The sequence below is a fragment of the Telmatherina bonti genome, assembly GCF_933228915.1.
Source record: "Telmatherina bonti genome assembly, chromosome: 3".
NCBI classification, from domain to species: domain Eukaryota; kingdom Metazoa; phylum Chordata; class Actinopteri; order Atheriniformes; family Telmatherinidae; genus Telmatherina; species Telmatherina bonti.
The window spans coordinates 12,417,940-12,441,251 of NC_136621.1; the positions used below are offsets into that span (position 1 = coordinate 12,417,940).

The following is a 23,312-nucleotide window of genomic DNA, read 5'->3' on the forward strand; positions in this document are numbered from 1 at the left end:
AAAAACTGTTCTGCATCAAAATGCATATTTGCCCTTGCTACCATAGCAACACGGGAAACATAACCCAGACTACTTTGAGAGGGTTGAAGGAAGGGACAAGGTATAGAGCTTTATTTAATCGCTTGTTTAAAGCTACAAAGAGATTTAGAGGGGATATTATATGATTAAATAAGCTAGATGCAAACTATGGAGTCCAGTTTTTAGTAAGTTTTAATAATTAAAACTCAGAGTTAAAGACAAAATACACTGCCTAGCGGAAATGAAAAAAGTCACCACTTGGACTTATCAAAGCCATCGAGTTTGAGCCTCCAGCTGGAAAAGTATGGCCGTGATTCATGTTTTCCTCTGGTGACAAATGAGTGATGCAGGGAGGAGCTCCTCCTTCCACAAGTAGGTCACACATCCATTGTGGTCATGAAAAAGATGTTTCTCTGCTTCAGAAAGATCTGACTTTTTATCTGCATCTAGCAAGTAAGTAAGAGGATCGTCACCTTTTAGGCAGAAATGTACTTGCAAGAAAATCTACAATAAAATTAATAGGGCTGTAATGATGTGTTTTTGTCCCAATTCGATTCTATTATGATTTCTTTTCATTTTTCTGGGGTGCCGATTTGATTTAAATTATGATTCTCGCGATCTTAGATATTGCTGACTTTTTTAGAGACTAAAAACAAACAAACAAAAAAATGTACAAAACCTTTTTTTGCTCGTCATTTTTCTTCATTTCAGTTAGATTGAAGCAACACAGTAGTCAGACTGCTATAATGCCCAAGAAGATTAGTAAAAAGATCAATAAGAACAATAAAAATGACAAAAACTTTATAATGCATTATTTTAATTTATTAGGAAAAAAATTGATTTCTTTTAAACAATATCGATTGTGAAGCAAAAAAATCCTGATATTAATTTTTTTTTCTATTTAAATGAAGATTATTTAAATATTAAATTAAATTAAATCCACTCAGACCCTCACCAGTGTTTCTACAGCCAAATTAAGAACATTTCACTCGCACAAAGAAGTGTTGGAACTTAACACCAGCGTCAAATAAGGATTTGCTCTCGCTGTTTTTTTTTTGTTTTTTTTTTGTGTCCTTGACGTCAAAAAAAAAAATAAAAAAATCCAACAATCAATTGATAAAAACTCAGTGCTTCTGAGAATCTTTCGGATGTGCTGAAGAAGAACACAACTCTATATTTTAATGCTGCAGTAAATTTTTTTTTACCATAATTAACCCGTGAGACGCCACAAACGATACATACAGTTTCTGAGACATTTAGCATCACTTTATGCTACAACTTTGCTTAAAATCCTGTAAAACACTTTCTCATTTTTATCTTTTTCCCTAAATGGACACCAGTAAGCAGAAGATTGCACAATAGAAATTTTGAACTACCACTTGGTAATAAATCATAAATATCCCTAAAACAAAAAAGTATTAGTACTTTTTTATTTTAAAACTTTTAAAAGGACAAATAAACCCCTCATTACCAAAATTGGACCTATCTGATAAATTTTTCATCAGTTGGGTCTTTATGGCTTAAAGCTGAAAATGGTCCAACTTTACGTTAATATGACTGTTTTGGTTTAGTTTTAATAATTTAATCAATTTTATATCTGATCTTTCTGATATGCTTCTACATTAAATAATAAAATAGGTAGATAATGATGCGTTAATTAAAATGTAGTCATCCTTTTAATATTGCTCTTGCTCTTCACTATTTCAGCTGGTTCTGAAGAGCTCCAAGATGCCCATGCAGGTGGACGGCGAGCCGTGGGCCCAGGGACCCTGCACCATCACCATCACACACAAGACCCAGGCCCTCATGCTGTACCACAGCGCAGAGCAGACTGACGATGACGATGATGAATCCTCTGAGACGGAGAACCCAACACCTCACGACTCCCCCAAACCCCCGGGTCTGGCTTCTGCTCAAGCATGATACCACTTATTCTAATCTAACTCAGCTCTGTGTTGTCGATCCATCTGTTGTTTTAGTCGCTCCTCTATAAGATCCTCATCAGATTTGAGCATTTTCTGTGCAAGGAGTTGATATTTTTAAAGCCTTCACTGGCATGAGAAGATTAGTTTGGATTCCTTCCAGCGTGGGTTCTTCTTTTGGTCCATAACCTTCACATCACTCGTATGTCGTAAGCCTGAGCTCAGGCAGTTCTTCCTGGGAAGGAAGTGAATATGATGCTGTTTGTTTGCACTGATCCCTTACTCCCCTGTGCCATAGCTGCGTATTTAACTGCACTGTATTTATTATAATGTATTTTCAATTAAAATCTGAGTGCAGTCATGCCGGTAACAGCGAGCCATTTTAACATGTTGTCCAGGTCCCATCACCTCCCTAAAAGCCATGTTTAAATCAGTAGCAGGCGGTAAAGATGGAAAAGAAAACACCGTGGCCACATGACGCACCTGGAGGCCTGATTGATGCTTTTAATGCTTTATTTTCCACATTTCTCTTGCACAAAAAGCACAAACAATCAGAGTGAGGCAGCTGAGTAGTCCTCATTGATTTAACTGGATGTTAAACAATAAGTGCTGTAATACTTTGCTAAATTCCCTTTTTCAAGTGATAGTTTGAGGCTCTGAGTGTGGATGTAATGACAGTTTATGTGTTGATGTTTTACATTATGGTGCACTGTGTCGGGAAGCTAACCAAACTGTTGGATTTACTTTGTGTCTGTCTTGCAAATGTTGAATTTCCCTGTAGGAACTACAGGAAACCAGGCTGTATTGTTGAGGTTTATTTTGAGTGTACTGCCAAATGACTGATGATCCACATTGCCAACATGTAAAATCTTCTTCTTCTCCTCCTGTTTACCTACAGTAGGTTAGTGTTGAAGACGTTTCTGTTTTGACATGAAACTTTCACCGGATGTTGGTAACAACCCAAACAACAAAGGAGTTCAGAAATGCAGTTGTGGAAAGAAGAGAATTACAGGGTAAACATATTGAACAAGCCTACAGAAACTTTCTGCACATGAAAGCGTTCGTTAGTAGCGAAAGCTTTAAAACCCGTCCTACGCACAGAAACTGCACGGGTGTGATTTGGACCAGTTCCTCCTCAGAAACTTTTTTCTTTAAACTCTGATCTTTAGTTTTTTTCCAGAGATTTTAAATTGGACTCAAATCGAGTTGGACAGCGTGCTACCATTGCTTATCTTCATCACCCTGATAGATGGCAGTATTCATCCTCCATGTGTGTGTTTGTTATGGCTGCCAAACACAGATCATTATTTTTGGCTTGGCCAATCCTAATTGGAGCTAATTTTAAAGTTTCTTGCTCAACAAGCGAGCAAAGCTGTGAAATACTGAGGATGTGGTCTGGTCAGCATAACACATTCATTTCTTTGCTACAATTGCATCTGCTCCTTCCAGGCCTTTCTGAAGCCTCCACAAGGTTTGGCTTTCTGACGACTCCTCTGATATTCTTTTCACTACTTTGTTACGTTGCAGTGTGTAGTGATGGGACGAATCTACAGTGTGATGGGTAGAAGTATTTCCAGTGTTTCCCAGAACAGCAGATCAGGGCTCTCGTCATGTCAGGGGAGAGAGGTCATTGATTACTGTGGACATATACGTGTGTGTGTGTGTGTGTGTGTGTGTGTGTGTGTGTGTGTGTGTGTGTGTGTGTGTGTGTGTGTGTATATATATATATGTATATATATATATATATATATATATATATGTGTGTGTGTGTGTGTGTGTGTGTGTGTGTGTAGTATATTAAGGCACAGTCTATGGTCTGTTATAAATGGATGTTTTAGTTGAAACCACAAAGTCTTTACTGAAAGAAAATGCTACATATCCTGCATCACATCAAAACTGCTGGTTTCCTACCCTTTGACCAGCACATGGCTTCGTATATGAAGCCTAAAGAAATTCATGGATTCATTTTGTGAACCAATTAACTGGAAAGCTTCGGTTCTTCGTGGGGTTTCATCTGGCCATCGCTACTCCTTTGAGAGTTTCATCATGGCCGGTTTACAATGAAACTAAAGGAGCTGCTGCCTTTTTAGCACTTTTCATGTGTTCATTCATTTTCCTGTCATTCCATCTCATTTTACATAACTTCATTTCTGAACTTGTAAGCTTTGTTCTGATTCCTCTAGTTGTTACCAACAGCCCCATTTAGTTAGAAATATACTTTTTCAGAAAAATGTTGGCTTGTTTGATACTTGTTTTACCTGCTGCATTTTGTGTTGCACCGTTTTGACACTTACACTGCCCGGCATGTAACTTAATATACCTGAAATTCTGACATTACTGCCAGTAGTGACTCCTGCTGATGAGATTATACTGTCATGTGTTATTGCATCCATATCGCGCTTTTGCATTTCATGATGTTTTACCTGCTCTTCACCACAGGGCGGCAGACTAAAGACAGTATTTCTCTCCTCAAACCACTGTAGTCAAGCATATTAGCATCTGTCAAGTTCAGATGACACTGATCTACCTGCTTGGTTTTACTGATGGCTTCATGTATGTGTGTCTAATGTCCTGTTTGCAGCCTGTTTCTCAGGGTCATGTTGGAAAAGTCTAGCTTCGTCATGAACTTGTTTGTAAAGCTGAGCAGGGATCAGTGTGTAGCTGTGTGATGCCTTTACTCTTTAAATGTGCACCTCCTTGGCAGGCAACCAGACGTCCCAGTTTCATCAGACCCTGTTTGTTTGGTGACTGTCTGCTTAAGGACACCTGCTTCACCTTTTACCTTTTTATCTGTGTTTGCGAGTTTGGTGTGTGTGTGTAGCACTGAATTTGCTTTAAGGATTTTACACAACAGTTTTCCTGAGTTTTAAATCATCCAACCCATGTTTCCTATAACAGAGAACATCTGATAGACTTTACTTGTTTTATTGTCAGAGGAATGACCGATGATTGCTGTGTTGATGCACCTCAACCTGGCAGGTCTTAGCAGACAGAAATTGTATTTATTATTTTGAGTCTGAACTGTCACAATGTGTAGCTGATATCAGCTTTTAGTACCCCATGTTTGTTTTGTGTACCATAATTCTTTGATTATTAATGATTGTATATTAAAACATGCCTATTTTATTTGCTATTAAACATCAGTCAGTTAAGAAATTGCTGAAGCTTGATGAGAATTTGCTGAAAACATGTTAATCTGTTGTATTTTGACTGTAATTTTCTCCCATCGGGAGGCCTCATGTGTCCTCTGCTTCGACAGAAAATACTAAGAAAGTGTTTGGAAGAAAACAAGCTTTTAATGGTTACAATCACAAAGAAAATTACTGGTGACAAAAGCTGATTCAGATTTAAATGAATGTAAAGAAGTGACTTTCTGAGTTTAAAGACATTCCCATAAATATTTTCATATATAATCAATTGGTGTGTGTGTGTTTTTATTGAGTTATATAAGACTGCGTGGCTTCAAGGGGAAAGGCAGCTGGTATGATGACCTGGTCAGAGATCACAGCTGACTCACGCCAGTAAACCACTGCACTGACATCATCACACCCTAAATGTATCATGCACTTGTTTTAACACACACTCAGTTACTGATATCTATTTCCAAGCAAGAAATCTAACACAAAGTAAGTGAACAGCAAACAAAAACACAATCTTCACCTCGTTAAAAACGAGTTAAATACAACTTCAGATGACACATGCTGTTGCCGCCTACTACTTTTTGCCATGATGCTGTCCAGCTGGTTTCCCTGAAGGAGGATGCTTGGAGAAACTGGATCCTTTGGCTTTTGGGTTCTGTCCTCCTGGAGCACCGTGTGGCTTTTGCTCTTGTTCTGAAACAAAACAGTGAGGTGTGCTGGAAAAAATGTCGAGTTGCTCTGGAAGACTAAAGCAGATCAATGACACGAACCCAATATAAATCTTATCAGGAACTGCTGGTTTTACTGTTTATCAGTCGAAAACGTGAAGAAAGCAGAAGAAGTTAAAAAGCTGGTTGGCAGCAACAGACATGATGTGATATTTCAGACGTGGTCTCATGTCAGAGTTAACGTGTTAACTAGTTTGGGAGCGAGGTCACGACCTAAACTAGAAAAACACTCTGAGAGCGCAGACCTCCACCGATGCATTTAAAAAATTCCTGAATCAGGATCACCACCCAGATTAAATCAGTTCTTCCTTTTCACATTTCCAACAGCTCCTGAAAATTTCATGAAAATCCATCCATAACTTTTTGAGTTATCAGGAACACAAACAGAAACGCCGGTAAAAACGTAACGTAATCTGCTGAGTTTGTCTGCTTCAGACCCTCTGCATCATTCGCCTCATTCTTTCTACTCTTCCCTCCCTGTCCCCTTTACTTACCCATCTTCCCTCTCATCCTCTATTCCTCCAGCCACTCATCCGTCCCTCCTTTCTTCATCCTCACCCATTCATCCTCCCATCTTTCTTTACACTCCATCCTCTTCCTCTTCCCTCCTTCTACTCATTTATCCTTCCAGCCTTCTTCCCCACCATCATCCTTCCAGCCCCCCACCTCCTTCACGTATTCATCCTCCTCTCTCCCTAATCCATCCTTCCATCATCCTCTTCCTCATCTGAACCTTTTCTTCTCTCCCTTCATAACAATTTTTTTTTTCCTCAGTCAACTCGAGTTACAGACATCCTGACTCTCCTCTCAGCCTTAAAACACGAGACATCCACCACAAACCAGTCAGAGCAGTTTCAGATCTCTCCTTAACGTCACACGTTGTTGAGGCGTGCACGTGAATGAGCATCATGTTGGAGTGAGAAGTGTTGCACAAAAAAAAGAAAAAGGTCACATAAAGTTTGTTCCCAATAATTTTGCTGAGTCATCTTCAGTCTAAATGACTTCTGTAACTTTCTAACTGACCATTTCCTACCATGGCATAAAATGAAGAAGCTGCAAACAAAATGGCTACTACGGGTATGTATGGGGAAAAAACTATGTGGCAACCATCATCGTCTGGCCTCAATCCTACTGAACGCCTGTGAAACATCTTTGAGGGCGAAACATATTCTGTTCTTTACAACATGTTTAATGTTTTTAAACTATGCAGAATAAATCAGAACACTTAATTAGCAACGTTCAATAAAATCCAGACTATTAGATAATCTGATAGAATTTCTTCATTCGCACTGATTATTTAGGAGAAAGGACCAAAAACAATGTGAACAGTGATCTGGGACACAGCGTGCGCCTGCTTTTCGTTTCAAACAGAATATGTCAGCAGATATATGGAGAGCATGGTTGCATCGTTATGCAAAAGAGCATAAAAGTAAATGACTTACTGTGGAAAGGTTTATGACCAGCATCGCTCTTCTTGTCTGAGAAATGAAACACAAACACATTTAAAGACAGAAAACACACATTTTATGTTCTTAGTTCTTCTCCAATCAGTCCATTAGATTAACCTTCACTTGATGCCGCCAAAAAGTTCTAAAATACATGCCTAGGTGCATCACAACTTGTCTAAGCTTTTTTCATACTGTGTAAAGCTACATTCTGTTGTTTTTCAACAGTCTTAACCAGGTACAAAAAAAAAAAAAAAGAATGTCACTGTAATGGTGCAGCATGTTTGATCGGTTTCATGATGGAAATGTTCTCAACAAACACTGACATTTCATTGGACAGTGTGCTTGAAGAAAAAAATTCAACTAAGCCAGAAATGGAAACACTCCAAACCCAGCAGCTTGTCCACATTAACCCTGATCACCACACCCTGTTCAGTCAGGTAAGACATAGTTGAATACATTTCTGCAAGCTTGACATTTCAGTTTCAATATTTCTAACTTCAAAGTGTCCCTGCTTCAAAGTGAAATCAGATTTTTTTTTTATCATACTGAATTTCAGTGTGAAATGCTCTCATTTAAAAAAAGAAAAAGAGTTTATTATTAATTCAATATAAAGTAGTTGTAGTTGCAGCTATAAGGGGGGTTTCATCAGAGGTTTATATTTGTAAATCAAGTTTTGTCATCCTGAAAAAAGAATCTGCCCCAAAGAGAAGAGAGAAAGCCAGCAACTTTTCCCGTATTTTGTTCAGCAAACGGTTGCAATAACCGGCGAAATCATGTGGAATTACATTTCACAAGGTTGAATTATAATTTATTTGACCAGATAAAAATAGATAAATCCAAATTCATCAAAAAACAAATCAAAGATGTTCGTATCAAATTAATTTATACATTTATTTAAATTGTACCTACCTTATGTCTTAGTGAAATAGCATTATAAAAAGTATTTTAGCATAAAAGCACGTAGTTTTAATGTTTCACATTTATCTGTATTATAACAATACCTCTGCCCTGTGTAACAAACCAAACTGTGAGAAAAACCAGGTAAAAATTTGTGTTAAGTTATTGTTGTGGTTGGACCTACACCTTACAAATAAATGCACTGGAGCTGCATGGAAGACCCATCCAAGATGGTGGCGCAATGAAACGTCAGCTCGCATAGGCAGCGGGATACTATGCGGCGTCTATGTAAATATGATGTCTGACACAAGCACAAAACATGGTGTAAGACTGAATTTATGGATGTGAACTTTGTCCTTTTCTTTATGCCACTATCTGATTGGGTGGGGACTAATCAAACAGTCTTTATAGCTGCAAAATAATTATTACTTCAAATCGAGCCCATAGGTTCTGACATTTATTAGCTTAGCTTAGCTTAATTTCAACTTTATTGTCATTCTATTCTACAGTCATTTAGCAGACACTTTTATCCAAACCGACTTGTCAGTACATGTACATGTTATTACACATGTACAGGTACAGAACAACAAAATTAAACTTAGCTTCTCACCGGAAATGCAAAAAAACATCAAGTGCAGTATGTCAATTTTTCCATGAAATCTTCATGATCTCATTCTTAAAGAAACAGTGCACAAATTTCCAACCCTAAAACGTCATGCTTCTGACTTGGGTTGATGGCATAGTGATATTCATCATGTACATGACTGGAGCTATCATCATCGTGCAGCTTCCAGAAGCTGAGAAAGTGCACGTAGAAACTTTGTATTCCAGCCGGGAGCATTACGACTGGAATTTGCTAAACAGCTTTGTGTCACACAACCATAACTGGATGTCAGCACACTGGTTTTATTCAGAGCTCGCTGTGGCTGAATCAGCAAAGAAACGCAAGAGGACTTTATTGGAGGAAGTGAAGAAAAGAAAGAGAGGAAAGAACAAAGTACAAGACACGAAAAGACTAAACATCCTACTGACTTTTACTGGCTGGACAGAGCTCAGAGAGGAGACGAGATACAAGACAGATTCCGAATTAGCCTTCATTAAGGGGTGCCAAAGTAACAAAAAAAAAAAAAAACATCTAGCAAAGTTCAGTAGTAACACTTTAATTAACACTTTAATTCCACGTGAGGAGTTGACTTGAGGAGTTTTTGAGCTATGAGTCCACTACGACGGGCCAAATAAACAAAAAAACAATTAAAAGTCTCCAGATATAAGCAGACACCAATGTCAGAAGTCAGTACTGACAAATAAATGTTTTGGCTATACTGACATCATTATGACAACAGTATCTGTTTTTTTCCCCAGCTTGGTTCGGTTTGACTTTTTGAACTGGTTTGCGGACAGTTTAAAGTTTAGGTAGTGGTGTCTCCATGTCGCTTTGAAGACTGAAAGTTCAGTAAGTTTGACTTTACTGGGCAGATGTTGGTCTTTCTGGTTTATCATCCTGTTTTCTGAGAGGTTGTGTAACTGGCTGGTCAACAGTTTTAGGATTACCACTTTATCTTTTCCCCCACCTGATGCTAAATGAACTTAAATTGCAGAGTTTGCATGTTTTACGTATTTATCTTACGTGGGTTTTGTCCTTTGGGACCCCTGGGAAAGTGCTGTGACGGGCGTTGTGCACCATGCGAAGTACTCCATGCAGGCTGTGACGGTATGTAAACAGGAACATGAACTGTCTGGATGAAGGGCTGAATGGGAGGGCGACCAGGACTTTTGGACCTGGTCTGAGCAATCTGCTCTGCTCGCTTCTCTTGAGCTGAAACACAAATCAAGTTTTTTAATCACATTGCTTAAAAAATTCTTTAAAAAAAAAAAAAATTAATTAAAGCTTTAGAGGTTCTTCAGTAAAATAATAAAAACACACTTTCCTTTGTGTGACTTTAAAGTTTTTACATATGCAGATAACAGGTGGAGCCCCACCTTTCTTTAAATGCCTGGCTGCAGAAGCTCATCATGAGACACTCACCAGATTCTGACTGGGATGCAGACGTTTCAGAGCCTGCAGATGCTTCATTTTCACCTGTAGAAAATAAGTTGCATTTTAAAACATTTTACCACTTGCTGCTCACACTCCTATAGCAAAAACTAAAAACGCACGTGCAAAGCAGCTGCCGTTGGGAAATACATGGATATCCTGCAAAATGCCATTTAAAGACGAGGAGCAGGAGGTCAAAGTGCCTCGCTCTAATCAGAGATAGACACAACACTTCCTCTTGACAATGAATGGCTTCATTAAGCACTCATACTTCTACTAGAGTGTAATTACACATATATGAACACATACCTGGTTTGAATAACATCCCTCTGGCTTCAAAAGGCTGAGCAAAGGTCTCCATCAGATTCTCCTTCAGGACAGCAACAAAGGTGTGGACTGACATCACCCTTTTTGAGTCCAGGTTGACTCGAGGGGTGTAAGGGTCAAACTTCACAACCTTTGGCAACTCAAATGAGGCCTGTGAGGAACAACAAAGGGATGAATATTACAAAAAAAAAAAAGTTTTTATAGTTTCTCTCCTACCAAGTGGGCTGGTCTGGAGTCAGACCCAAACTTGGAGCTGGCTATTTTTGTTTTTGATAGAAACCATCTCCCCTCAGACCAAAAGGAGTTTTTCTTTTTTTTTTTTCCTTTGCTTGGTAAATTAAACTTTTGTGAATTAGCATTGAATGAACACAATTATAATCAAGAGGCTACCGTGGAATATAACTTGTTAATTGATAAATATTAAAATGGGACTGTGGCTCCCTGGATGTGGACAGCCAGGCCAGAACCTGGTTGAACAGTTTTACTTCTGATCATCTGAATAGTTTTATGTGTATTCTGTATTTGTTTTGTATGGAAACTAAAATGTAATGCAGTTTTTTTTTTTCCTTTCTTATTTTAGATTTATGCGTTTCTAATTTATCCCACCTGCAAAAAAGCTGAAGTTTTGGACTGGCTCAGCAGACTGTTGATACTTTCTCTGGCCCTCCTCATCCTCTCATTGTTGTCATTAAACCTCTTGCTGAGGTCGTGAAGTTTGGTCTGACCGATCTCCAGCTCGCAGTCCACCTCGTGTTGGGCGGCGCGCTCATCTTGAGTCAACATATCTCTCATCTGCTGATACACAGCAGCCAGCGCTGTCTTCTTTTTGTTTGCTGCATCCTGGGCAGAGATGGATTCAAAGATAAAATAATATAAACATACAGATCAGTGTAATAAGATCCCTAAAAATTAAATTTGGCAAAAATTACCTTGAGCTTGCTCTGCATGTCATTCATCTGAAACAACACAGCATCGGTCCTTGCGATCTTCTCATCCAGGAAAGCCATTTTTTCTTTGAATTCAGACTATAAAGAGATGTGAGATGGTCAGTACACAGTGGGGTGTCTTGGACTCTACCATGTCCGTATGGATGCAGAAACACAACCACCATAGGCCTGAATTCAGACTAGTGTAAACGTATCAATGGTCTGATGCATTAATATTTTAAAAGACACGTCTTAGATCAGTTTACAATCTTCACATCACTCTTTCCACACAGTTTTGAGATCGAAGTAAAATGATTTAAATAATAAAGATGAGGCACACACCTCCTTCATGTTCCTCTGCTCCTCGGGGGAAATGAAGGAGCAGCCTTTGTGGACCTGTTGGAGGCAGAGGCTGCAGATCAGGCGGCCGTGCTGGCTGCAGAAATGCTCCATCAACTTGTTGTGTTCGGAACAGATGTGTTCCGATAAATCCACGACGGTTTCATGCAGCTGGTGGAGGCGGAAAGTTGGGTTTTCGCGATGAGGACGCAGGTGCTCCTCGCAGTAAGAGGCCATGCAGGTGAGGCAGGTCCTCGTCGCCTCAGCTTCCATACATGTATCACAGCGGATAACATCTTTCTCCTCTTCCTTTGGGATTTTCTCCTCTTCCTGCAGACTGGCTGTGCTCCTGCTGGACCTCAGGTTGAAGGTCTCCACCACGGTGCAGAGGACCGTGTTTTTCTTCAGCTCCGGTTTGGTGGCGAAGACGGTCCGACACTGAGGGCAGCTGTAGAAGTCGTCTTTCCAGGTAGAGAGCAGGCAGTCCTGGCAGAAGTTGTGTCCGCAGGGGATGGTCACAGGACAGTCAAAGGGACTCAAACAGATGCTGCAGGTCAGCTCGTCCTCCAGGGTGAGGATAGAAAGAGGTTCTTCCACGTCCGACATGATGAAGCGACGCCCTGGGAGAGAAACGAAACTTAAATATTTCCAGAATGAATGAGAATAAATGGACCAATAACTTCACTTTCCAAAACGTTTCTTATTCACTTTAAGCAAAATGATCAATTAGACAGTAAACTGAATCAAACATTGGTCCACACACCTTTGCTCGCGGTGTCGACGACTTTTGCAGACCGGAAAAGTAGCGTCAGACAAAATTGCGGAAATGCAAAAACATTTCACAGCGGTTTTTTTTTATGTTTATGTGGTGAAGGAGGCATGATAGACTATCTTTTTCTTTTTTAAAGGTCTATTTTGTGCACTCTCATTAAAAAAATAAAAAAATAAATATATATATACATATATATATATATATAAATATATATACATATATATATATATATATATATATATATATATATATATATATATATATATATATATATATATATATATATATATATATATATCTCAAACTTAATTGGTGTTTTAAAGAACAGTATTCTCCGTACACTTTTTTTTTTATTTTTTTTTTTTACTCAAGATTTGAATATTCCCATGTAACCTTGCGATGTGCTGACTTTACCATAATCTTGGAGACTTGTTGAGATGAACGAGTTGTGTTGGAGCAGGGACACATGGAAACCCTGGAAGACTGCGGCCCTCAAGACTGAATTGAGTTCCTGATCTAAAATGTTTTTATATTCAGACTTTGGCCTTTAGTAATATAACTTGTCAGCTGTGGTTCTGTGTTAATTTCAAGGTTTTATAAAAATGTTAAACAATGATCATGCTCTTAGTGACACTAAATAAAGAATCATCTTGGAGCTGAGAGAATCGGTTCTTCTATGGAGCTGAACCTCTGAAAACAGCCTCATATTGTATCACGATGAATGAGACACATATTCCAAATGTGCTGCTTGTAAGTTTACTGGTGTTGGTCATGAGCTAGTGCCTGAACAAACAGTAGCTGAAATAGGAAAGAAAGTTAGGAAACACAAAAAATCTGGCTGTGGTTGGATGAAGTTAACAATTAGGCTGGTTAGTAACTGGTTATTAACTCTGTTCGTTGCCAGAAAAGCAAAAGTTGAGACTTTTGTGCAACATTTTCATGAAAAAACAGAACAAAAAAAAAACACTTTAAGCATGTTTACTTAAATGTATATAGTTCCAATTGAATTATTATCCTGAAAAAAAACAAAGTTAGCAGAAAATTTTATTGAAGTTTTGGATACTGTTAGCAACATTTGGCTGGTGATAAAAAAAAAATTATTTATTTGTTTATTTATTATGGATCCCCATTAGCTGCAACCAAGGCAGCAACTAATCTTCCTTGGGTCTATGATCAAGAAAAATTAGTCATTCAATGTATATACAAAATTTTAAACATACAAAGCATACTATTATATTATATTACAATCCATTAAAACCATAAAAACTAGTAAGTTGAACCAGGGCCGGATTAAAAGTGCACAGGCCCCTGGGCCCAGAGTATTCCAGGGGCCCCCTTCCCCAGCGCAACATTGTAAAAATTGTGAATGATACACTGTGAAACGGCATTTCTGAGCCAGTGGTACCAATCACAAAACACTAGACACTGTGGTGTAACAATCTGGCTTTTATGTACAATTTGTTTCATGTCCAAACTGCTGGTAAATGCCCTATGTGAACCCCAAGTGGACATGGGCCACAGGGCCTGTGCCCATAATGCCCATTGGATAATCTGGCCTTGAGAAGAACTCTTAATAAACTATGAAGGCTTACATGTACTTAATGTTTTTTTAAGATTACTTTTAAAACATTTACTATTTGTGGAGTTTTTCAAGAAACATGGTAATTTATTCCATTGCTTCAACAGTAACTGGATATAATCACACTGGCTCTTTTTATTGCTAAATCAGCCACAATGTGGAAATAAAGGCAAGAAGATATTATTGAAAGAAGCTGGGAAGAGAGGGTAAAGGAACATGGCAAGGGATAAGACAAAAGTCACTACCGGACTGATTCTACCGACTGGAAAGATCTCAGAGAAAAGACAGAAGACAAATGGATGCTGTTAACCTTAGTGGGCAGCTCAGTGCAGAAATCTGCAAAAGTACCATAGTGGCGGATGAAGGCAAAGATTACACTTAGACTAACGCCAACTTGGTCTGAGACCTGGTGCTGGACAAAACTATTCCAGACAGAAACAGTCTGCCATGCGGCTCCTCGAGGAATCAGAGCCAGGAAACAAACTCAATTCAATTCAATTCAACTATATCTGTATAGCGCCACTTCACAACAATGTTGTCACAGGGCACTTTACATACACAAATCAACATACACATCATTTTGAGCCAATACATACATATCCTATAATAGAAACCAACTGATTGCATCAAGTCATGAATTCGATCCAATCCCCCATCCTGAGCATGCACACGGCGACAGTGGGAAGGAAAAAAACTCCCCTTTAACAGGAAGAAAACCTCCGGCAGAACCCGGCTCAGGGAGGGCAGCCATCTGCCTCGACTGGTTGGGGTGGAGAGGACAGGAAAGACGGAACAACATCTTGCAATCCTCAGTACTGATTTTTTTTCATCAGCTGTTAAAATAACTTTTTGCCCATTAAAGGTAAAAGAAAAGACCCAGTCTGGTGAAGTATGGGCACTATCACTGAGTCATGGAATACAATATCGTGTAATTTATGAAACCTCTATTCCAGGGTCCCTCATTTCAATCCAATCCAGCAGGTTTTCAAAAGTATTCCTCCTTCAGCACACCAGAATCAAATTAAATAGATCCAACAACCTATTAGGTTCTGTACAATGACTCATTAGATTGAGTCAGGTGTTGGAGCAGGGATACATGCTGCTGCTGGGTGCAGCTCTTGTAGCACCATAAATGAGTGACCCTGTTTTATTCTATGGCAAACGCATCAAACTGATGTTATTGTTTTTATTTAAAACCTCAAATGCTACACTTAAGCCATAAATATGCTTTAAAAACAAGCACATTGAAAGCATCCATATGGGCACTTGGTGGATGTATGAGAGATGAGTTATAAGCAGATTATAGGAACACACTTTGAGGAATATTAAGAACAAAGATGAGTCGTTGGAGAGCGAAAATATTTATTGATTAATCTGCAAAAAGACAGTTTTTAATATGAAAGTAGCAGGAAAAAAACAGCTTGCAAGTAAACATAAACAAAAAACTTTATTAGAACAGTAATTGCTGACAATGACTGATTCTTGGTGTCTAATTTGTTTAAGAGGTTAAGCAATTTTATGGGAAAAAAAAGCCAGTATGCGTTGAGATTTATAGCAATACAAAAAAAAGGACAGATTCATATATAAACTGAAACTGTAATTTCTTTTTATCCCCACTAAATATAAAAGTCACCAGCGTGTAGTAACTGAAACCTGGTGGTAAAAGTTAATGTTTCACCGCGTGCAGGATGTTTCCACCGTGATAAGCAATGGAATCAGGTGAAAATGGCAGAACTCAGCCAACAGGTTCAGATCAGCCGCAGTAACAAACAAACAAAGACAGAACTCTGCTTAATATTCACCCAGCCTGTCATTTTTACACCTTCCATCATCCGCTGGACAGATTTAAACTTGTCAGCTTGTCTGCAGTGGCGCTTTCATCAGGAAATGAGTCTGTAACTCTGCTTCTGTACCACATCTTACGGGCTGGTAAAACGTCAGACGACACAAAGAAAAACATATCCTTCTGAAAACCTACCCCTCACCGTCCTTCCATCTTACCAACAGAGCCTCCTGATGGCTGGTTGGTAAAACTAAGTAACTACCACAGAAAAGTATTTCCTTTCTGTGGGGCATTAAAGTCAGGTTTAAGTGAGTTCCTGGACTGCTGCTGCACATCGTGTCCATCTCTGCTTTCTCATTTCTTCATGCTACAAAACGGTTTTATGAGACTTCTGTTCAGGGCAGCATGATGGACATTACAGTCTTTAAATGCAGACTCAAGAACTAAAACACTGTAAAGATGCATGCTTGCGTGGTTTACTCCTTTATATGCCCTAAAGTATGCATCAGAACTCACAGTCATGCTGTAAAATAAGTTTACAGAGCAAGTTGTGTATGATCTGCTGCTGAGGACTGTCCTGAAACACCACTCTGACGTCTCTAGATGGTCGACTTCTTGACCTCAGTGCTCATGTGCAAATGGCTCATAAAAGGAGCTGCTGCTCGATGCAGCCAGTTGCAAAACTCAGAAGATGAGACGTGCTGGAGGAATCCTGCACTTTAAATGCAGATCCAAGAACCGTAAAAAGCCACTGAATATACAGAAGACTACGTTGAAACTGAAGCAAGACGTCCTCTGATGTGAGAAACCAGTATGTCAGACTCATAGGAGGACGCAGTGGCGTAGCCAGATCCCTACAGCGGTCCCTGCAGAAAAGTGGGATGGCAGCAAAAATTTCCAGATTATTTCCCAGAAATTCGACTTTATCTGAGAACTCTTAACCTTTTAATCCTGACCGGACTCAAGATTAGAGTTTTCTTCATTCTGCAGCCGAGATGAAGCTTTAAAAACTTATGTTATTAAATACTTCTCATAAAGTAACCGGAGCCATCAGTACCAGTTACAATACAGGCTACAGAGCTGAGAACAAGTCATGCAGCTTTTACAGTGTTTAAAACAAAAAAAAAACCCTGCAAATGTCAGCTGCAGCTCGTCCAACACAATTACCAAGAAGGCCTAAAGACCATCACACTCATATGCCGTTTCCTCCGACATCCTGCGATGCTCTAATCAGTCCGATAGATTCTCAGACTGAACGGAACCACCACCTTAGATTACTTGGCATCAAGCAAACCAGAAGGAAGGAAGATAAACGGGTGACTCCATCATCACCCCGTTAATCATCTTACATCAGCCGTCCTCCCACCACACCCAACATTAAATATAAACATGAAATATAAACCCAAGTATGAATCGTTCAGACACAAAACTGCTCAGAGGATGTGCAGACACCAGCGAATGAAGGCGTGCTACTGCCACTATACCTTTGAGCAAATAAAACATCAGTATGTTGACAGTAGTGAAACTGTCCCTTAAACCAACACATAACTGTAGCAGTGTTATTTTATTTTATTATTATTTTTTTGGGGGAGGGGGCACTACTTGCATGTTATGGTAACATTCTTTATCCCTTAGACAAACATGCAAGACAAGCTGCCCTTTGCATTAATATGATCGTCTGTACATGCTGCATTCGTGCGTGTTTGCACACATTTGCACATGCTTACTGCAGCTTGCACAGAGAGACGGAAGAGCCACTGGAGAAAATCCAGAAAGCTGGATAAATGGTCTCAGAAAAGGGGCACGCGAGGGAGTAGAAAGGATATGCCCTGTCTGCCACGTTGTAGAACGTAGCTCTGCCCCCCTCGAAATCCAACAGCACCCCCACACGCTTGGGGTTGGGGTTGACCAGCACCGTCTCAGTGCTGTTGTGCCACGCCGACAGCTTCACATTGAACCACTCCACGCACCAGGACAGAGGGCTGCGGCCCAGCCGGCTAGCGGGGCCTTTGCGGTCAATGCTGCTGAAAGCCAGCCCAATGCCAATGAAGTTGTTGCTGCTCAGTCGGACCTCCCAGTAGTGGCGCCCTGCGGAGAAGCCCTTGGACGTGAGCACCTGGGAGCAGACGGCGAAGCGTTGGGGGCAGTCGGGGTAGTCCATGTGTTCATCTGACACGGAGGCCTTGGTGAAGCCCTCGCTCAGCGCGATACGCTTATGGGCTGTTCTTGGATCAAACATGAGTATAGTTCCATCTGGAAGGGGCAACAGACGAAACGATGCAACTCTGATCCCCAAAAAAACCAAAACATTTTTTATTACAGTATGGAGTGAAAATGACCGCTGCACTTACATTTCAGAAGGTCACTTCTTTTTTCTGAATTGCTGATATCTTGAGGAATGTCAGAAGCAGCTACAACAGAAGACAAAATATGAAGCTTTGAGAGCTGAACTTCTTGTTTTTATGTGAAGAAAAGTCAATAAATATGTTGGAAAATAATACATCTGAGCTTGTGGAGTTGAAATGTGAAACTGTAATTTATAATTTATGTCATCTACCTGGCTGTTCTTTGGGTTCAGCTGCAGGAGGTCCACTGGATTTCTCCTTCTCTTTAAAAGCTCCAAAGATGTTCTCCATAGATTTGGCTTGGTTCCTATTTCCCATATTGTTATCAGATGGCTGTGTAGGCTTTTTGGTGTTTTCTAAAGGAAAATATGATATATTAATTCATTTTTAACTTTTTTCCCCTTTCTGGAGCGTCAGATTCCTGCCACTGGCCTCCCGTGGTTCCCCTGGAAATGTATACGTCCACCATACTTGAAGAACGAATGCAGAGATACTGTGGATGAAACTGCTGGCAAGAAAAGATGTTTAATTTTGCTTTCTGGTTTTAAACCTTTAAAGCGCGTCAGTCCAGCAGTGCAGAAAGAAAATCTCATTAGTCGTAAAAATAAAAACCTGAGAAGTTGTTTGTTTTTTTTTAAGCCATGATCCTGCAGACCCTCTTTTTCATACAGTTAATAAGGTTATGTAAAACTTTCAGAAGAGTCCCTTTATGATCAGATCATAAAGGGAAAAACCATTACATCCCAGTGTGAGTGTGTAAATGTGAGTTCATTCAGGACTCCACATGTTCTGCATTATGGGAACTAGGAACTGGAATTATTAAAGTCACATGCAGTAGTCTCAATTTACTGAAGTAAATGTATTTATAGTAGCATTAAACATACTTTGTGGCTTCTTCTTCTGGGGGGCTTTGGCTTGCTGACCTAGACTTTGGGGCCTGGGAAGTGTGATGGGCACTGAAGGAAATTTTAGCACTGAAAAGCAAAAGGACAGACATTTAATCCTGAAGTCATCAAATCTCATTTGTAAGAAAATGAGCTTTTTAAGATATAAAACGTGTTGGCCAATGATCATACCAGATTCCTGGGATGGTGCATGGCTTACAGGTGTACCCCCCAACACAGAAGCTGCTCCTTCACCTGAAAATGTGCATCATCACTGACATCCCACCTCAACAAACCACAGCATCAGTTCAGGTTTGGGTCCTAATTTAATTTCTATTTCCACAAATTTACAGATTAAAACAACTCACCAGTTCTATTAATGTCTTTAGCTTCTACCAAAACATTTCCAATGCACCAGTGTATGGATACTCACTTGCTTTAAGTATCTGCGTTCTGGCCTCCACAGGCTGCTTCAAGATCTCTGTTAGATGCTTCTTCAGGGAAACAGCAAAGTTCTCATTCAATTGCACCTTCTTGGTGTCCAGGCTGATCCGAGGAAAGTACGGGTCAAAATTTACAGCTGGGGGAAGGTTGAAGGAAGTCTGCAAGGAAAGGAATATCTGCTTTGTTGTTTTTTTTTCCCATTCACAGAAGAAGAATATGCTTTAAAAACAAGAGTCAAACCTGGACATATATTTAGAGCATCACAGATGTCAGACTCCAGTCCTGGAGGGCCAGTATCCTGCAGGTTTTTGTTGTCACCATGCTCCAACACACCTGACCGAAATTAATAAACAGGTCATCAAGAAGCTGTTGGATCCATTTAATTTTAATCAGCTGTGTTGGTAGAAGGAAACAACAAAACCCTGCTGGATACCAGCCCTCGAGGACTGGAGTTTGACACCCTTGATGTATACAAAAAACAAAAAAACACCAAGTCTTCATGTCTACAGCGTGCTGTCTGAGAGTGACAGCGTTCCCTGACAAAGTCATGTTAAGATGTCCGGATCAACAAAGAGTTTTCAGCTTTGGAAGCAGGGCAGAAAGTCAAGCTAACTAGGGTAATAACCCTCAATCACTTGCTCCGAAATACCAGGAAGGATCCCTGAATCATGTGGTACATACGTTGGTGTGACAGGAGCCTCTGCTGAAAAGAAATACCAGTATTAAGAGATCAGTACGGCTGAGTGGGCTGCTGTCCCACCTGCAGGAAGGCCAGGCTTTTGGACTGACTCAGCAGGCTGTGGATGCTTTCTCTGGCTTTGTTCAAGTTGTCGATGTTGTCAGAGAACTTTATCGTGAGGGCTCTCAGCCTGGTCTGGCTACTCTCAACTTCTCGGTCTACTGCATTCATGGCATCCTGCTCCTCTCTTCTCAACATGTCCACCATCTGCAGATACTCCAATCCCAGGGCTTTCTTCCTGCTGGTGGCGGAGTCCTGGTGGGAAGGACGGCAACAACCAAACATCTCTCACTACAATGAATGTATTTAAACTTTTTCCTTCTGTCAGCCACATTTCACACCAATCAGCCAAACGTTACCTTGAGCTTGCCCTGCAATTCCTTCATTTGAGATATTACAGTCTCATTCTTTAAAATCTTCTCATCCAGCAATCCCAGCTTGGCTTGGAGATCAGACTGCAAACAAATGGGATTCAGTCAGTTCATGAAGGCAGAAACTGCATTTCCACTGCATTTAGTAGACTTTTGATCCTCCTGCCTGTGTAGTACTTCTTAAAAGGACAGTTTATCTACATCTAATTATATATATATATATATATATATATATATATATATATATATATATATATATATATATATATATAGATAGATAGATAGATAGATAGATAGATAGATAGATAGATAGATAGATAGATAGATAGATAGATAGGTACGAATATGAAATAAACAATAACTTGTGTGGGTTATAAAGACCCGTTTCTGAAAGATTAGCTTTAAACATCTATAGTTTCAGAGCTGTGCACAACAAAAATAATGTTTTTTGTGTTTAATTAGGGTGGATTGGCTGTTCATGTGACCCCTGACCTCCTTCATGTTCCTCTGCTCATCAGGGGAGGAGAAGGGGCAGCCTTTGTGGACCTGTTGGAGGCAGAGGCTGCAGATTAAGCGCTCATGTTGGCTGCAGAAGAACTCCATCAGCTTGTGATGGTCTGGACAGATACGCTCGATCAAATCCCCAACAGGATCCCCCAGCTGGTGGAGCCGAAAGATGGGGTTTTCGCGGTGAGGACGCAGGTGCTCCTCGCAGTAAGAGGCCATGCAGGTGAGGCAGGTCTTCACAGCATCAGCTTCCGTACATGCATCACAGCGGATGGCATCCTTAGTCTTCTCCTCCTTGGGTTTTTTCTCCTCTTCCTGCAGGCTGGCTGTGCTCCTGCTGGACCTCAGGTTGAAGGTCTCCACCACGGTGCAGAGGACCGTGTTTTTCTTCAGCTCCGGTTTGGTGGCGAAGACGGTCCGACACTGAGGGCAGCTGTAGAAGTCGTCTTTCCAGGTAGAGAGCAGGCAGTCCTGGCAGAAGTTGTGTCCGCAGGGGATGGTCACAGGACAGTCAAAGGGACTCAAACAGATGCTGCAGGTCAGCTCGTCCTCCAGGTTAAGAAGAGAAAACTGGGATTCTCCGCAGCTGGCCATGACGAGGCGAGGCTGCAAGGCGAAAACGAAAGTTAAAGTCCGGAGCCAGAAAACGAAACTAAACAAACACGTATTCACTCCAAAAGCCGAATAAGTAGCCTACATAAAATAAGCTGTATAGCCCACTTATCATGTATTATTGGTGTAATTCGAAACCAATAAGCATTATATGTTAAAAATAAATAAATAAATAAATAAAAGCCTGAAATGATCTGACGGTGAGTTTACGCGCAGTCTAAACTAAAGTTACGCAAATTACGGTTAAGTTTCCCACCATACCTTCAGCGTTTGGAGAAGAAAATAGGAGGAAACAAGCGTTTCAAGCAGGATGGTAACTTATCCCGGAGAGGTAGTTTGGTAAGTAAGAATGACTGAAATAAAAGCAGACAGGTTTCTTCTAGATATAATCATCCGGGTCCCGCCCCCTGGAGGTTACCGGAAGTTACCTTGGACCTGTTTGGTTACATCCTCTCTAAGAGATCAAGGTTTATCAGAACAGGTCATACACAAATCTATAATGGAGATGAAAGATTTGTCTAATATGCCTCCCAAATGGATGTTTATTCTATTTATCAAATCAAATCCAACTTTAATTATATGGCACTTTTCATACAGCTGCATTGCAAAGGGCTTCAAAACATAAAAACAAGTCCTACACACCCACACATGCATCCCAAACACAGAAGTTAACCCCACCCTTCCCTTAAGCTTACAACGAAAATTGAACTGCATTCAGCTTCCTGCCTCTGTATCGTTACTCAGCAGGGTTCACAAGTTTTAGACCAGGTCCCACATATCTATCTATCTATCTATCTATCTATCTATCTATATGTGTGTGTCTGTGTGTATAGAGAGAGAGAGAGAGAGAGAGAGATAGAGAGATAGAGAGATAGAGAGAGAGATAGTTGTGCTCATATGTATTCATACCCTTTCATTAAAGAAAAGGGCGAATTTACAACAGTCACTAAAATAACGAGACTTAAAAAAGGACCAATAAATAAAAAATTGCAAAAAAAATAATTTAGTAATATAAGGCACTGTTTTTCTATTTAATTAAGTTGAAAAAAGAAAAAAAAAATTGGTCATGGACAAATTAGACCACTTTTCTAAGAGGAACAGAAAACACCTGACTGTAGTGGAAACATTAAAGGATTGTTTAACAAAATATTAGTTTATAAGTGATGTAATATGTAATAAATGATCTTATTTGCTTGCTTTAAAAAAATTAAGTATTTGTATTGAACCAGAATTAGAAAATAATGTCATGATTTTGTAACATTTTTATTTATTATTATCAATTTCAGCTTATTTTACGATTTGAGGAGATTTTACATCAGTCATAGAACTGTCTGGTCTGTAAAGGAGACATCAGAACTGGGAGGGACAGTATCCCACCATGCTGGCAGCACATCGACAAGCCCACACCCACAGCAACCCCAAACCAGGACTTTTGCAGCCCGCTTTCCTCGCTGGACACAGCTTTTATGCTGTGAAACCCCTCAGATCCGATGCCA

At 39.9% G+C, this 23,312-nt stretch overlaps 3 protein-coding genes across 3 annotated transcripts in view; 1 reads left to right on the forward strand and 2 right to left on the reverse strand.

Moving 5' to 3' along the window:
- The window catches only part of dgke (diacylglycerol kinase, epsilon), an 18,514-nt gene extending 12,779 nt beyond the window's left edge, over window positions 1-5,735 (forward strand). The window contains exon 11 of the mRNA XM_079264330.1: window positions 1,726-5,735. Coding sequence (XP_079120456.1) covers window positions 1,726-1,941 — 216 coding nt within the window. The 3' untranslated portion in view covers window positions 1,942-5,735. The remainder of the gene's footprint in view (window positions 1-1,725) is intronic.
- LOC306772721 (E3 ubiquitin/ISG15 ligase TRIM25-like) lies at window positions 5,655-12,386 on the reverse strand (the record flags this gene model as incomplete). The annotated part of the gene is made up of 7 exons (XM_079262324.1): window positions 5,655-5,773; window positions 9,781-9,969; window positions 10,180-10,233; window positions 10,498-10,666; window positions 11,122-11,355; window positions 11,445-11,540; window positions 11,784-12,386. The coding sequence occupies 7 exons, from the start codon at window positions 12,384-12,386 to the stop codon at window positions 5,655-5,657; spliced, it is 1,464 nt and encodes a 487-aa protein (XP_079118450.1).
- Window positions 12,387-15,487: 3,101 nt separating this feature from the next.
- Window positions 15,488-22,218, reverse strand: trim25 (tripartite motif containing 25). Its single transcript, XM_079261741.1, has 10 exons — window positions 22,078-22,218; window positions 21,190-21,810; window positions 20,686-20,781; window positions 20,348-20,581; window positions 19,577-19,745; window positions 19,336-19,398; window positions 19,144-19,233; window positions 18,472-18,615; window positions 18,266-18,325; window positions 15,488-18,167 (listed from the first exon to the last, which is right to left on the reverse strand). The coding sequence occupies exons 2-10, from the start codon at window positions 21,796-21,798 to the stop codon at window positions 17,638-17,640; spliced, it is 1,995 nt and encodes a 664-aa protein (XP_079117867.1). The 5' UTR covers window positions 21,799-21,810; window positions 22,078-22,218; the 3' UTR covers window positions 15,488-17,637.
- Window positions 22,219-23,312: the final 1,094 nt, after the last annotated feature.